We start from the raw sequence: 17,772 nt of genomic DNA, 5'->3' as shown, positions 1-17,772 counted from the left end.
AGGGAATGTTAAGTCTGCAACTGCTATTCTTATTTGTTTCTGTTTAGTTTCTCTATTCCTATTATTTAGGGAGAATAAGTCAATTAGTTCCTTGACTTTAGGGATCACATGTAGGCATATAAATGTGATCTGTTTCAGTTTTACTTTACTGTAACGACTATATATAGTTGTATGAATTTTGGTAATAAATAAGAGAGAACATTTCCAGTTCTTCTTCTATATCTTAGAGTCTCTCTATATTACACAGAGAGGTCTATCTTCTTTTATACACATTTTTTTTCTAATTTTATCTTTTAAGTATTCTTTTTAAAATTAAAATAATTATTTTACAAACTTTATCTTTTAAGTAACTTTTTCTTTTAAATTTAAGCGTGTTTTTTTTCAATTTGACCGTTTTTCCAAAATTTATCTACTTTTTTAAAATTTCATTAACTATTACAATAAAGAGTTAAATATGTTTTTAGTCCCTATAGTTTGGGGCAATTTTGGTTTTAGTCCCTCTTTTAAACTAAGATACAATTTAGTCCTTTAATTTTAGAAAATTCTGGTTTTAGTCCTTTTTACCAAATTTTTTTTAACTTTATTTGTTGTTTCAAACGCGTTTCTCAGTCAACATTGAAGTAAAAATGTGTCAAACAGTGTAAACAATCCAAATACTATAATGAAACATACTTGAAACAACAAATAAAGTTAAAAAAATTTGGTAAAAAAAGGACTAAAACTAGAGTATTCTAGAGTTGAAGGACTAAATTGTACCTTAGTTTGAAAGAGGAACTAAAACCAAAATCACCCCAAAGTATAGGGGCTAAAAACATATTTAATCCAACAATAAAAACATGTTCTAAAAAAGTATCCATTATCTATAATATAATTGTAAAATTTATACAAATTTACTTTTATTACTATAATTATAATAATTTTATTATTTTTTTACTATCATAAGAAAAAGAGTTAGCACATATGTACGTGATACATATGTTTTCATTAACAGTAAATAAAAAAAGTACAATTATGACTAAAATATAAAATTTTATTTATTTACAATTATGACTAAAATATAAAAAATTTATATATTTAGGTAGTCACTTTTCGTAAAACTAAAAACGTATTAGGTTTAAAAAAAGAAAACATCATTCAAATAATTTATTTAAAGCATACTTGAATGATGGTTATTAAATATAATATTTTAATTGATAATATATTTTAAATGTACATATCAAAATTTATATATACAGATATGAAGTTGATAAATATAATACATTTTTCATGAAGTTTTGAATCTATTCACAAGTATTGTATTGTAGAAAGATTATTGAAATATAAGTTGATTTGAAGAGTTCATAACAATTAACACTTACCAATAAAAAAAGTGCCCAAGTCAATCTTTCATTGACAAAATACCAAGTTTTAGAATATATCTCACAACACATACACTAATAATAAGTCAATTTCATTGACAAAAATGCAAGCTTTAGAATATATCTCACCACACCTACACTAATAATAATTGAGGAAACAATACTGTACAAATCAATTATGAACATTACGGGAGACAAATGCGAGATACATTTGATACTCAAAATTAGTAAAATATAAATTTTATAATTTTGTTGGAAATAATTTTTTATTTTATACATAATTTTTCTATTACAAATAGTTATTTTATTTCCTTAAAAAAATCTTAAGTTTACTCTTTATTTCATTTTCTTGAAAAATAAATAAAAGTAATAAAAGTAGCTAGAATCTAAAACACATGTAAATGAATTATTATAGGAAAGTACATATCAAAATTATACGTATATACATAAAGTTTTGAACATTTATGTTATGGGTCATTTGAGATGACATGGTAAGTCAATATTTCATTGAAAAAGAGTGCAAATCACCACCAATACTAATTAATGCATTGTGGAAACAAGAGCACAAAAGCATTTAAACATGTTTTTAGTCATTATAAAATATTTATTTGAAATAAATTTTTATCTTCAAAAGAAAAATAAAATGAATATAGTCATTGAAAAAGAATGCAATTGTAGAAACAAGAGTACACAAATCAATTCAAATTTTAAATAATATGTTTTTAGTCAAAGTAAAACTAGAATTTGTTTTTTCTAAAATATTGATATATTTTTATTTTCAAACTTTAAAATAGATATAATCATTTTAATTTAATTACGTAATATTTTCTTTCCGTTTCAAATGCATTTTTGTAAATGTGTTAGGAAAACAATTCAAATGCTAATATTAATGTATATGATATATGTTTCGGTAGGGTCGATCCTTCTGACTATGCTCCGGTCGTCCAACTCTTCATGTAATACATCCCGATTGGAGGTTGACCTGCAGAAGACACTCCGACGCTCAAGTCATATATGTTTCATAGAAAGGTCAATATTTTATTAGTATAGAAGAAGATCATTGTACTTTGACATCAGTTGTATACTTATAAGGCTTGTGACAGCAACTCCATTGATTAACCATTAGTGCAATATATTTTAGGTAATCAAACCCAATAATTAATCATTAATACCATATATTTGTAAATTAATACCCGATAATTGCCCATGAATGACCATTAACTATATTTCATATAATACAATATAAAAAATAATTGAATTAAAATAACTATATTTATGTGTTATTAAAATTTGGGATCAAAATATATATCAAAATTTTAAGTAGAAATATATTCTAATTTCGTGTCAAAGTTTAAAAATTAAAAATATATTTAATCTATGCATAAATAATAACTTTATTGTTAAATACTTCAAAGAAAATAGGAAGTCTAAACTTCAAAGGAAATTGGAAGTCTAAACTTCAAAGAAGAGCTTCCTTCTCAACTACTGAAGTTGAGTATATAGCTATCTTAAAAGTAAAAGAGGAGATGATATGGTCGAAGAACCTTCTAAAAGAATTAGGGAAAGAAAATAATGATTGTCCATTGTTCAGTGATAGTTAGATTGTTATATATCTTGCTAAAAACTCAATTCTTCATTCTAGATGCAAGCACATTGCATTAAAGTATCATTTTATTATAAACCTGATAAATGATGAAGGCTTGTCTTTGTCGAAGATTTCAGGTGTAGAGAATCCAACTGACATGTTGACCATAACTGTTACAACAAATAAGTTGAGGTTTTGTATTTCCTCAATTAGCATTCAAGAATAATTGATTATGAAGGCAACTATACTAAATCAAACTCCAAGTGAAAGAATTTTAGTATTTGTAGTTTGATTTAGTCTGGCATTGTTTAGTATTGTGAGATGTTATTCTCCACTTTGCTATATAAGCAACCCTATTAGCTAGAAACATAGGAAAAAAAATCTAGAAAGATAGGTTTGAATAGAGTTCTTAAAACTTTTCGCAAATATGTATTTAAGCTCTTTTGGAGGGATTAGACGGTTTACAATAACTGTTAAACACTTTATCTTTTCAAATAGCATTTAGGAAAACTTTTGAAAACAACAACAAGACACACTTATTTTTATATTAATTCACTCTAAACTAAGTTACGTCTAGTTCTCCCTTAAGTACTCTTAAGGGGGTTTCACTAATATAAAAATATTACACTCGAGTTTAACCACTCCTGATATTAAAACTAATCCAACTGGTTAAGACGAGTATCACCACTTCTGGTATAAACTAGTCTAACTGACTAAATCGTTTAACTCCAAGTTACAAGTGTTTGAATTCACTTACGAATATGAAAACAACAAAGTGTTTTTGCAAGATACAAGATCAGAAAATAACTCTCGTAGAAAGGATATGAAATCAATACAAAGAGATTATGAAAACTTGTAAAGGGACTTTTTATTTTTCAAAGAATAAGCATTAGACAATGGAAGCTTACAGAAAATAGCAACAAAAAAGTATGCACAAATAATTCTTTATTTCTTCTCTTCATACAATCCTTTTTATATCAATTTCTTCAAGAAAGATTTGTTACTCAGAGCTTTAACTTTCACATAGGGATGTAGCCTTTTGTACTAGGTTAGAAGCTATTTGTGTCTTGTAGAGGAAACTATGTTGTGTACGGAAGAGATAGACAGAAGGTGTGAAGGAAACATTCTTAGAATACTTCCATGTCTTTAAACATTCTTTTAGTTCTGATGTAGGCTGTTAAATAAAGGTATTGTACTAAGATTATCTGCATAGAAAAAGATAGCATAATTCTTCCAATAAAAGAGTACTACTAGTACATGCAATAAAGCGTTAGACAATCCCGGTTGTTTAGGCATAACACATGAATAACCATTTAGGCATGTTTATTTAAGTAACACTTGGCATTTAGGATAATTTCTATCTATAACATTTAACGCTTTCATTTTTATCCTAAAAGATTTACATTGTTTAAAGTTATTTCGTTTAGATGCTGGTTAAACTTCAACACAAGGTTTACTTAGACGATCTTGTATTAACAGAGGTTTTGGAGTCGTCACCATAGGTTATTCTAGAAAGCTATGAAAAACCCGAAAAAATTAGGCATGGTCTACAAAACTAGATTTTGAGTCTGAGAGTTAGTTACATGTAAGAAATATAGTGCACCCTACTACTCCTGTCTGAAGGTAGTACATTTAATTAAATATACAAAGTTGATGTGGTTTTCAAAATATTTTATTTTCCCTAAAAATTACAATCTTAAAGAAACAAAAATATTTTTTTGGTTTTTTTAAGACCAACAAGGATTGACCTTGTCCTACTTGTTCTCATTCAAAATGATAATCAAGGTTATGTAGTTCTTTAAAAACTATTTAAAAATTATTTTGGAAATTGATCTAAAAATATTATTTGGAAAATTGTTTAGAAATGATTATAGATTTTTTTTTTTTTGGAAGTGAATTTAACAAGGATTGACCTTAGTTCTACTTATCTAAATTCAGGATGAAAATCAAGAATAACGTAATGGATTATTTGTTTGAAAAAAGTTTATGTTTTAGTTTTTCTTTTTAAGATTTTGTATCTTTTAGTATTTTTATATGGTTGTGAAAATGGAAGGTAATAAGCACTAGGATATGGTTGCAAAAATTAATATAAAAAGTCGGTGAAAATTTTAGATCTCATAAAATAAATGGGGGAAATAATAAAAAAAGAAAGATAGGAGAAAATAGGTGAATATATAAAATATGATTTTAAAAAATGAGTTGAAAACATACAAAAATTTAATGGAGAAATGAGTAAAAAAATAATATAAAAAGTGGATGGAATAATTAGACGAAGAGAATGGATAGACAAAATAATAATAAAAGTTGGTACAAAAATTAGATGGAAAAGTATGTAATGTGGAGGGTGATGTGGAAGGTGAGATGTGAGAAGAAAAATAAAGTGGTAAATATGTAAAAATGTGTTGGATTAGTTAATCCATTGAAACGAGGATTAAAAATGAAAAATTTAGTAATAAGATTTTAACATAGTTAAATTGAAGGTACAAATAAAAAAAGATGTATAACATTTTTAATTTTATTTTATTTTTATAAGACATAAATTTATTCTCCCGAGTGTTTGACACCTATGTAAGACTTGAAAGACATCAAAATAAATATATTTACCATTGTAGTGTGAACGTATACATAAATCACCATAAATTATTGTATCATTTATTTTTATCTCTCTCCTTTGTTGTTTTGTTCTTAATATGACACTCTCATCTCCATATTAGCAAACGACTTATTGTTTTGAATTTTAAACTACAAAAACACAATTATTCTTAAATTTCAAAAACACAAATTGTTGTATTTTAAGATTCATATATAAAATAGCACGCCAAGATAGAACGCTGGTTTATGATAGTTATTGTTTTTCCTAAACATTGAAAAGTATAACTAGAAGGAAAATATCATAATTTGTATTTTAAACTTAGGGAACACGCCAACATACAGTTAATAACGTTGACTTGGGTCATGTACCATTGACTCTTAGTTTATAAGTAGCGGCACATTGCATGAGCAACATGGAAGCTTTCTCTTACGTGTGAACAATTCAGTATGATGTTCATATTTTCAACGCTTTTGTCGATGAAGTTCCAACCCTTTTGGTTGCTTCTTCTAATGTTCTTTTCTGCATTTCCCCATTCTCATGCTTTCAATTCTTCTGGAATTGCTTCAGAAGCAAATGCTCTGCTGAAGTGGAAAGCCAGCCTTGACATGAAGAGTCAAGCTTCTCTCTCTTCATGGACTGCCAACACTTCTTGCAATTGGTTCGGAATTGCATGTGATCACTCCAATCATGTTTCCCAAATAAATCTTCAAAATATTGGATTGAGAGGTACGCTTGAAAACCTCAACTTCTCAATGCTTACAAACATTCACACTCTAAATGTAAGTAACAACTCCCTGAGCGGAAGTATTCCTCCTCAAATTGGAGTTCTGTCCAATCTAGTTGTTCTTGATTTGTCTGCTAATAAACTCTCTGGGATTATCCCTTCTGAAATAACACAGTTGATTAGCCTTCAAAAGTTGAACATGAGTGGTAATATTTTCAGTGAGTCCCTTCCCCAAGAAATAGGGAGATTGAGGGAGCTGAGAATGCTTCATGTTCCTTGGTGCAATCTCACAGGGGCAATCCCAATCTCTATAGAAAAGTTGAACAATTTGATTCATGTAGATGTAGGAGGCAACAACCTTTCTGGCAGCATTCCTCAGAGAATTTGGCACATGGACCTAAACCATTTGTCATTTGGAACTAATAAATTCCATGGTTCCATTCCCAAAGAAATTGTAAATATGAGGAACCTGGAGATTCTATATCTTGGGGAAAGTGGCCTTTCCGGCACCATGCCCCAAGAAATTGACATGCTGGGGAAACTAATACACCTGGTAATGAGCAGTTGTAATCTTACTGGATCCATACCTATTTCAATTGGAGCTTTGACTAATATATCAATTCTTAGCTTACAAAACAACCAACTTTCTGGTCACATTCCTGGTGAAATTGGTGCTTTGACCAATCTATCACTTCTCATCTTAAATGACAATCAACTTTCTGGTCATATTCCTAGTGAAATTGGTAAGTTGATCAACCTCAAGATGCTACATCTTCAAAGTAATAATCTCTCTGACTCTATTCCTCGTGAAATTGGATATTTGAGCAATCTAAATCAACTTTACCTTAAAGGAAATCAATTGTCAGGTTTTATTCCTCATGAAATTGGATTTTTGAGAAAACTCACTGAACTTGATTTGTCTCAGAATTTTCTCTCTGGTAAAATCCCTTCCACAATTGGAAACTTGAGCAATCTAAGTTTTCTATACCTTTATGGCAACCAATTCTCTGGATTTATCCCGGATGAAATAGGAGATTTGCATTCCCTTCAAACAATCCAGTTGCTGGGCAATAATCTCTCTGGACCAATCCCTACTTCCATAGGTAACCTGGTCAATTTGGAATCCATTTTACTTGATCAAAACAACCTCTCTGGACCAATTCCTACTTCCATAGGTAACCTGGTCAATTTGGAATCCGTTTCTCTTTCTCAAAACAAACTTTTTGGATCCATTCCTTCCACTATTGGAAATTTGTCGAAGCTTCGTGAATTATTTTTACTTAACAATAATCTCAGTGGCAAGATTCCAATAGAAATGAACAGGATTATTGCTTTGGAAAGTTTGCAGCTGGCTGATAATAATTTTGTTGGCCATTTACCTCACAACATTTGTGTTGGTGGAAAGTTGGCAAAATTTTCCGCTAGCAATAACCATTTCACTGGCCACATTCCAGAGAGTTTGAAGAATTGCTCTAGCCTTATACGAGTGAGACTTCAGGAAAATCAACTAACTGGAAACATAACAGATGCTTTTGGTGTACTTCCAAACTTGGTTTACATCGAATTGAGTGAAAACAATTTTTATGGTCATCTTTCACCAAATTGGGGGAAGTTTCGTAGCCTCACAAGCCTCAAGATCTCTAACAATAACTTATCAGGTGTTATCCCACCAGAACTAAGCGAGGCAACCGAATTACGTGAACTTCATTTATCCTCAAATCATCTTACAGGAAGCATTCCACAAGATTTATCTAAATTGGTTTTCTTGTTTCGCCTATCACTCGACAACAATAATCTTTCAGGAAATATTCCCTCAAAAATTGCATCAATGAAGAATCTTCAAATTTTGAGGCTTGGATCTAATAATTTGTCTGGGTTAATTCCAGACCAACTTGGAAATTTGTTCAGTTTATTGGAAATGAATTTGAGTCAGAACAAATTTGAGGGAAATATTCCCTTAGAGCTTGGCAAATTAATATCTCTTACGACTCTTGATCTCAGTGAAAATTTGTTGAGGGGAAGATTAACAAATGTGCTTGGAGGATTACAAAAATTAGAAACATTGAATCTCTCTCACAATAGTCTCTCAGGTGATCTTTCTAGCTTTGATGATATGATGAGCTTGACATCTATTGATATATCTTACAATGANTTTGANGGTCCACTTCCAAACATTCCAGTNTTTCGCAATGCTACAATGGANGCNNTAAGAAATAATAAAGGCTTGTGTGGCNANNTTAGTGGCTTNNAGCCTTGCCNAACANTANGTNGNAANTCNCANAANCANANGACAAAGAAAGTCATAANNNTNGTTNTACCCCTTACTTTGGGCANTCTANTNCTNGCATTNTTTNTTTTTGGAGTNTNNTATTATTTATGCAAAACTTCAGNGAAANTNGAAGANNAANCTACCAATTTNCAAACTNCAAACACATTTGCAATATGGAGTTTTGATGGCAAAATGGTATTNGAGAATATTGTTGAAGCCACTGAAAANTTTGACGATAAGCATCTCATTGGAGTTGGAGGNCAAGGACAAGTTTACAAAGCANTGTTANCCTCAGGTCAAGTTGTGGCTGTAAAGAAACTTCATTCAGTTCCAAATGGAGAAAAGCTCAATGTGAAAGCTTTCACAAGTGAGATCCAAGCTCTGACAGAAATTCGCCATCGTAACATTGTAAAGTTATATGGGTTTTGTTCACATTCCCAATGGTCATTTACGGTTTGTGAATTCTTGGAGAAGGGCAATGTCCAGAATATTTTGAAGGATGATGAAGAAGCAATTGCATTTGATTGGAATAAGAGAGTGAATGTTATTAAAGATGTAGCAAATGCTTTATTGTACATGCATTATGATTGCTCACCACCAATTATTCATCGTGATATATCAAGTAAAAATGTCCTTTTGGATTTGGAATATGTGGCACATGTCTCTGATTTCGGAACAGCCAAGTTTCTTAATCCCAATTCATCCAATTGGACCTCATTTGTAGGAACCTTCGGATATGCCGCTCCAGGTCAATTTTCTTTCCTTGTACCATATTTTTTAGTTTGTCTTTGTTGGTCACAATTATCTATATGTTATCTTTGTCACTACTTTCCTTTAATGCATATGATATAAGGTTTAGTTTGTTACAGAACTTGCATACACAATGGAAGTGAATGAGAAATGTGACGTGTATAGTTTTGGAGTGTTGGCATGGGAAATACTTCTGGGAAAGCATCCTAGTGATTTTATATCTTCCTTATTATCATCTTCATCCACTGCTGATCATATGACATTGATGGATAAGTTGGAGCAGCGTCTCCCTCCTCCAACTAAACGTTTACTTAAAGAAGTGGCATCAGTGGCGAAAATAGCACTTGCTTGCATGACTGAAAGTCCACGATCACGCCCTACTATAAAGGAGGTTGTCAATGAGCTTGTAATGAGCTTGTAGTGTAAAACTTATCTTCAATGGATGGACTCAGCATCTCAACTTACGTGTGTAAGTAAAGAGTGAAGTTATTAAACAACATTCGGTTTTACTTGCTATTTTCTATCTTGTACTGTATTTTGTTTTCTTTTGTTGTAATCACAATTAAATATTGTTATTAATATGTTTATTTGGTATCCAATTCAAATATATCCAATAACAATTATAAAAATATTATTCAACTAATCTTCTTATAAGCATGTATTCGAATGATAATCATATTTATGTTGACTGTAAGTTTTATATTATACATTTATTTTTATATATGTTGAATTATATTATATAAATCAGTATATTTTACTATTCTATCATAAAGTTTTGAATGGGTAATCTCCATTGACTTGTAGTCAATTTTTCATTGATAAAAAATGCCAGATCCCATGTTGTGTGATTATCTATCACCAAAACAACATTAATTGTTGAGACAAGAGGCAAACATTTAGTCTAAACATAACTCCTGTTATGATATAGTTATTTTATATTAAATTTAATAATTTAATCTTTAAATTAGGTATTTTCTCAATACACTTACCTTTTTCAACTATAATATGACTTTGTCATGAAATATAAAAAAAAACACACACACAATACATATTTATGTTGTATAATTAAAAATTCATAACTTTAATTACTCTAACCTTAATTAAATTTCAATCTCATGAGTAAAACGTATACCACTAAGGAATTAAAGTGTGAAGCTGAAAATTTCACAATAAGATGAATAATATTTAAAGAAAACATTAATAAACATAATATCTTATTTGGACAGAGGGATTTCAACCATTTAAAGTAATTGAAATACATAACAATTAAATTATTTACAATTAAATTCTTTTTATTTTTAAAATATTTTGTTTGAATGAATTAATTAAAATATCTTATATTTTAATCTCTTTGTTTGGATAAAGTATATTAATTTCTCTTATATTTAAATGCATCCTACTTGTATAAAAAGATGATCATGTGTTGGTGCCTCAAAATAATAATTGGGTTGAGTATATGATATCAACCATAGTCAAAGGACAATCTTCTTATAGTTGAACCTGTATAATTAATATTAGTATATATAAATAATTTTTAAATGAAAATAAAACATAATAATATTACCTGGACGAAATGACATTCATAAATGTGTCATATACAAATTAATTGATGTAGTCCTATATTAGAAGACAATATGCTATATAGTGGAAAGATAATATAATTCTGACCATATGACATACCGACTAAGATGACATTATATTGATTAGCAATTGCATAACCAATGTCTGGTATAATCATCTACTTGTTCGCATTAGCTTGTAAGGAATTAAAGAAATTATTATCAAACAAAAAGGAAAGAAATAATAAATATGATGTTAAATATAGGAATATGTACAACTGATTGTGACTCGACTAGCAAAGACCTCCTCAGTTCTTCAAGTCACTCATAGCTTTCCAGTAGTGTTATATATTCATCACACTATTGATCAAGTTCTTTGTAGAGATCATGTCAGATAAGAGACCATGACTCTTCTCCCAGCCCTAATGACATAGTAATGCATCTATACCCGCAATGACTATTAGTCATGACATCAACAACATCGACATGGGTGACAAATAGGATGAAACTACTCTATCATGGCTACTCTCCTTCTTTGCACAGATTTTTCCTTTGAATGCAAATGTCGTTGAAAAAGTCAACCCTGTAGATGTCACACCAACAGTCTCAAGTAAAGGCAATCAATATTTGTTTGTCTTATACGTCAAATTCATTAACAAAACAATATTAAATGCGTTGAACAATTTCACTGCATCAGGTGAAATCCACATATGACATTCAATACCCATCTATCGCCATTAGAAGATGACTTGCCCCTTAACTTAAAAAGATACTTACATTTTCAGGTGTCATATATCCTGGGCTAGAAATTAGTTTTGTATTTCCTATATTTTTCACTTCTTTCACATCCTAGTAAGACAAATGTCTTCCCAATTTACTAGTAGCTTATTCGATTTTATAGTTATCACAACGAACCCTAGATTATGTGCAATCCCTCTACCTATTGAATTAAGTCATCACCAGAGGTAAGTATTTCATTCATTATAAAATTATTTGTCAAATCTCTCTCCACCAGTATGTTTATAAAATAAGAAAAATTTGATATGAAGTTAGAATTTACTTGAGAATCCAATCATAAGTATATTATTTCATTTACAGTATAGACACCTATAACATAATATTCACCCCTTAATATCTAACATGATTCATAATAATCTATAACATTATTAAAAAGAAATCTAAGAAACTTTTAATAAATTTTAAATAATAAAACTATTAAAACTATCTACCAAATTATTCAAACATTAAAATAATAAAACATTTTAAAAAAATTAAAAACAAACGTCTCGAGGTATTGTTGAAGCTCTCTTTAACTATCTCCACCGGGTGCATATGTAAGAAATTGTCCAATTTCAATCTGTAAACTGTTTTATGGGTCATCATTTGAGCTTTTAGTGGGTTTAGTGGTATTTTCTTTTTGCATTCCATGGGGTTGAAGTCCTTTACTCAGAGTATTCCAAGTTGTCTTGAAGTCCGGATGGGCTCCCAAGTGGCCCTCCATCATCCAAGTTACATTGTTCGCTCTCTCTCCTTCTCGTCCAAGCCGTGTGGTTGGGTACCTATCAAAGGCACTACGACGCTCAAGTCGGTAATGTAGCCGAACGGTTAGCACAACAAGGATGCATATGTTGTGCATAATGATCCTAAAGTCATACATGAGACCTTTATTTATACTAGTTGTGATGAACTTTTATCTTTAGTAGGCCAATGACGGTCCAATAACACCTTAATTTGTATTAAGGACTTAATACAAATTTTTAGGTTGTATTGGACACAACCTAAGCCTGGGTGGACGACCCAGAAGAACGACCTGGGTGGATGGACGATCTGAGAGGACAACTTGAAAGGACGGCCTGTGAGAACAACCTGAGTAGACGAGTGAGGAGGATAACCTGGGTGCTGCTTGACCCCTTGGGCATAAGTACACCTCAGACTCTACAATACAAAAAGATTAAGGTTAAAACCATTTAGACGTCCCTATTTTCGTAAGGTATTTCCAATTTGGTACCCTTCTTTTAAACCTTCCCAATTGAGTTCTTATAAGTTCTAATTTCAAACAAATTAGCCCCTACCGTTAAAAATCGTTAACGGTGTTAAAATTGTGCAAAGGTGGGTAGATGACATGGTTAAAATTCTCCTTTTGAGGTGTTAAAATTGTGCAGAGGTGTTCAAATTTTTCCCATTCTCCTCTGCACAATTTTAACACCTCTGCACAATTTTAACACTTCAAAAGGAGAATTTTAACCACGTCATCTACTCACCTTTGCACAATTTTAACACTGTTAACAATTTTTAACGGCAGGGGCTAATTTGTTTCAAATTAACACTTATAAAGACTCAATTAGGAAGGTTTAAAAGAAGGGGACCAAATTGGAAATACCTTACGAAAATAGGGACGCCTAAATGGTTTTAACCATTTCTCATTCTTGTTGTTGCAATTGCTGTTACATATCTATATTCCATCAGCACTACATTCTTTAGGAGGAAAAAGAAGAAAAAGAGAGAATAAAATGATGGGGTGGTGGGAAAGTTATCTAAAAAGCTCCTATCATATATGTTTTTGGAAATCTTGTAGTAGAAATCTTATTCTACAGATCTTAGTTTAGAAATTTTGTTTTGAAAATCCTATTCTAGAATGCATCCAACTTATATGTTTTAAAAAGTTTGTTATAGAAAACTTTTTTCCGAAAAAACATCTGATATATTCCAAAAACATTTATTTTGAAAAACTTCTAAAATGCATTTAAACCTGTTTTTAAGACTCGGTTCTGAAATCCAAAAATTCTAAAGAACTTGTTTCCAAATATTTTAAAATAAGTAATCCAAAAGTCACCTTTTATAAAGATTGAAATATTTTAAAAAATAGGGGGTGCAATTGGAAATTATGGGGTACATACAGGAAAATAAAACACTTCCTTCCATGCATAATAATTGAACAAAAAAAACTTGTCATCTTTCTTTCCTTTCTCTGTTTCTCTTTCATCTAAGTCGCTGACATTATTTTGTTTACAAACTCTCTGCTTTACTTTTTGGAGGTTTTTGAAATTTGAAGAGATTAGAGTGCACTTCACAGCATAACTCAGGAACCTCTCACCTTCTAATTATTGTTTAATTCTTGCCTCGTCGATTCGCAACCCTAATTTGCTGCCATGACTGAGGTAAACGCGTTAATCACCGCGATTTTTCATTGTATGGTTTTCATAATCATCCTGATGCACTCTTCACATAGTTTTTTTTTTAATAGTTTATTTTCCTGCACGCAAATGACATCAAAGTCTTTTTTTCTTTGAGTACTTCTGCCCCTTACATAATCGAAATTACCACCCAGATGTATGTGATGAATTTATGCTTCTTATACCTAAAAGCCAAATTAATGTGAAAAATATTTGGATTTTGTAATAATATATTGGGAATCAGAAGGTAGGACTGTAGGAGACTATTACAAGTTCATGTTTAAGTCGGTTTATTTTGGAGAAAAACTGATTATTTGTAGTTTCATGAGAGTGCTTTTGTAAAAAATAAGAATTAATTTCTTTTAAGTATGTATTTCAAACATGTAGTAAGTATATTTTAGAAGAACTGTTGGCTGTGTGTGAATTATACTATCATGAGAGAAGCATTTGGAGGTGGGTTATTGAGATGCAGTGGTATGTTCGGTTTTCTTATATGTGAAGGTCAGAGTTGTTATTTGTGGCTGATTAATTGTTTCGATGCACTGAGAAGTTGGGGGCTTTTCTTTACTCCTTTTTATGGTTTTCAGTACTGGGTCAGCCAGGGCAACAAATGGTGCGACTTTTGCAAAATTTATATATCAAACAACCCTTCGAGCATTAGGAATCATGAGCTTGGTCAACGCCACAAAGATAATGTTGCCAAGAGGCTGGCTGCTATGAGAAAAGAAAATATTGCTAAGGAGAAAGAACAGAAAGAAACAGCCCGTGCCATTGAACAGATCGAAGCGGTAAGGGTTTTACTCTTTATTTATATTTATATTATTGATATTTATTCTGCATTCATCATGCTTGGAAAAGTTTATTTGATACCACTTTTATAAAGCTTGAACGGGACTTGTTGGCACAATTATTGAGGTGTTTTAGTAATCTATTTTATTAACATAGTAAATCAGGCATGCATAAGGACCAACAAGGTTATCAAACTAGGGAATTTACATAAACTTGTGAAGCTTCTTTGAATTTCATTCTTAAGTTGGAAAATGATAGCTAATATGAAAACCAATGTTTAAAACCCAAGATAGTATTCAAGCTGAAGGTAAAATCCTTTGTAGAAGACAGACAACAGTGAGGGTTTGATCCATTCATGCAGTTGATTTGAACACTTTTGAAAGATTGCATATTTTGGGCTTTCTATGAATAGAGGCATCTGCTAGTGAAAATTCATAAAAAAGAAATAACATAATCATGAACTGTTCATTCATCCATACTGTTTTACGTTCTTTACTCAAGCCACAAATGCAAGCCTGAAGTTGTGGAAATGGACTGCTGCAAAGTCAGAAAACATAAGCGGTTCTCACACACTTTTTTAAAAATTTTCTCCCTAGTAACAATGATCCAGTTTTCGTTACAATGCTAGAATAAATGAGTGAAAATTTTCCCATAACATAATGCATACTTATTCGTTTTAGAGGAATGCTAGCTATGCAAATACTGTCAAAGGTCAAAATGTATTCAAAAGAGGGAAAATAAGTATGTTGTTAGCATTTCTCTTGACTTAAATCCAAACAAAATACTTGATCAGAGGGTTCTAGGATTCCTAAAATAATTTTTCAAGGGAAACGTTTACTGTATCTGAAGATTGAGAATTATCTGGAAATTGAAGTTGCAGGAAATTCACACCTATGCTTCACTTCTTTTCAAATTGGATATATTTGAGTTTCAAGAGCATTGTATGTTCTGTTACATATTTACACTCAAAGATGAGATATATAAATTTTGTTATATCTGTTTTTTTTTCTTTTGTATTCAAATGCAGAAAGCACAGCGTAGCTATCAAAAGGATAAAGCAAAATTTGAGGAAGCCAGAGAATCACCTGAATTGGATTCCCAAGGTTGTAAGTATAAAATCTGTTTATTTCTATTGATAGAGTTGTGATTAGTTATTAATCTTCTTATTCAGGTGCATTGTTTTGAAATTCTGTCTTTGTTTAGATCATATATGGGGGAATAAATTGTTGTCCTCTGCATAGAAAAATAATTTTGGAGACAACTCGATTAGGAGAGCTCCATTTCCTGAAATTAATTATAATTGTTGTTTTTCAAAGAAGTTATTGTGCCACAGTTCTTTCCTAAGATGATCAGTAATAATTGTACTTAAAAGACCAGATTTTTCTTTTTTGCGTAAAGTGGTGGTAGTTGGAAGTTGTCCTAACTAATATTAATTTCATGTGGTAGATTTAGGCGTTGTAGTTCATAATATGTGATTAAAATAAGTCCTAACCCTTTAAGGATTGGTAACCTGGTGTATTTAAGAATTTTGGGTAAATAGTCTATTTATTTTTCTGTCAAATTTTAGTTCTCTCGGGAGAAATTTAATCAATGGTATAAAGCATCTCTAAAATGTGTTCTACTTAATTTCTTCTATTAATAAAGTGGAATTCTTTTCCTCACAAAAGAACTTGAATATAAAATCTAAGACTTATGATTAGTCTCCTCCCCCTGTGGGTCCTTTTTCCTTCATTTTGGTAAATAATACCATAGATATGTAAAAGGACAAGAAAATGTTGAAATCAATGTTATTATGGTGTAGCGTACTAGGTTCACTGGAAGAGCAGAATAAGTCTATTTTTACACTCAATTTTTTTTCTCCTTAAAAGAATTTTGATTTTTTTTTTCTGAAACTGTTCATGGTGTTGGTAGTTTTTTGTATTGACAACATAAATGTAAAATTTTGTTCCTGTTCAGTGTGGAAAAAGATATGGGAATGGATCAACTGCTGTTGCATTTTCAACTGCATCTCCTGTAGTAACAATTGAGGGCCACATTTGTTTTTAAACATTTAACTTTAACATTTTTACGTAATACGAATAAAATTAAGGTCATGATACCAAAAATGTATACATGTAGCTTCGTGATACAAATCCAGCTCTATATACTTCAACAGAAGTCAGTGTCATGTATTGCACTGTTAGTGTATTGGTTTTGTATCTCAACTAATTTTGACTTCATGATTGTGTAGAATGGGAGCTTGACAGCAGTTCAGGCTATTATTATCATAAAACAAACGGATTTTGCTATGACCCAAAGTCGGGATTTTACTACTCTGATGCCATTGGTATGACACTAGAACTGCTGTCTATACATGTAATTTATCATGATGATAATTGATGGCTATTTACTTCAAAATATTTCAACAGGCAAGTGGGTGACAAAGGAAGAAGCATATGTCTCCCCTCACTTTACATCTAAGTCCTTGTCAAAATCAAAGTCGAAATCAGATGAAAACAAGTCAAATAAATTTCAAAATGGATCTTCATCTGGGCCAGTAGTTACAACTTCTTTGAATCCTAAAAGAAATGTGAAAGCTGCTCCTTCATCTCTTGCAGTCGGAAAGAGAAAAAGACCTAATGAAAAATCCAAAGTTATCTCTGAAGAAGAAAAAGCAGCTCTCAAGGCAAGAGAGGCTGCAAGGAAAAGAGTGCAGGAGAGGGAAAAACCCTTGCTTGGCCTTTACAGCAAACCTTACTAATAACTATGCAAATTTACCTTAGCAGACATGGCTTCCCCCAAAAATATGAGGTCGTTCTTCTTTTAGCCCGATTCCTTTATGCTGTGTCATTAAGGTGGGGTCCTAATTCCCCAATTGTTTTCCATGTGACTCTACCTTGTACAATGTAACTGCTCCATTTTCTGTTTTTGTTTTTGCAATATATGCTAATTGCCTTGTTTCTATCTCGGAGAGGAGAAAAGGAGGATTACGA

The 17,772-nt window shown here is 31.1% G+C and overlaps 2 protein-coding genes across 2 annotated transcripts; both read left to right on the top strand.

Annotated features, from left to right (window-relative positions):
• Nucleotides 1-5,977: 5,977 nt before the first annotated feature.
• On the top strand, nucleotides 5,978-9,700 carry LOC106770104 (probable leucine-rich repeat receptor-like protein kinase At1g35710). The gene is made up of 3 exons (XM_022784756.1): nucleotides 5,978-6,982; nucleotides 7,127-9,277; nucleotides 9,399-9,700. The coding sequence occupies exons 1-3, from the start codon at nucleotides 5,983-5,985 to the stop codon at nucleotides 9,698-9,700; spliced, it is 3,453 nt and encodes a 1,150-aa protein (XP_022640477.1). The 5' UTR covers nucleotides 5,978-5,982.
• A 4,092-nt stretch (nucleotides 9,701-13,792) lies between these two features.
• LOC106770836 (zinc finger protein ZOP1) lies at nucleotides 13,793-17,743 on the top strand. Its single transcript, XM_014656655.2, has 5 exons — nucleotides 13,793-13,996; nucleotides 14,599-14,799; nucleotides 15,828-15,903; nucleotides 17,031-17,126; nucleotides 17,209-17,743. The coding sequence occupies exons 1-5, from the start codon at nucleotides 13,988-13,990 to the stop codon at nucleotides 17,538-17,540; spliced, it is 714 nt and encodes a 237-aa protein (XP_014512141.1). The 5' UTR covers nucleotides 13,793-13,987; the 3' UTR covers nucleotides 17,541-17,743.
• Nucleotides 17,744-17,772: the final 29 nt, after the last annotated feature.

Source organism: Vigna radiata, chromosome 8 (assembly GCF_000741045.1).
Source record: "Vigna radiata var. radiata cultivar VC1973A chromosome 8, Vradiata_ver6, whole genome shotgun sequence".
NCBI lineage: Eukaryota > Viridiplantae > Streptophyta > Magnoliopsida > Fabales > Fabaceae > Vigna > Vigna radiata.
Note: the sequence above shows the minus strand (reverse complement) of the source record. Positions and strands in the feature narration are given on the sequence as shown.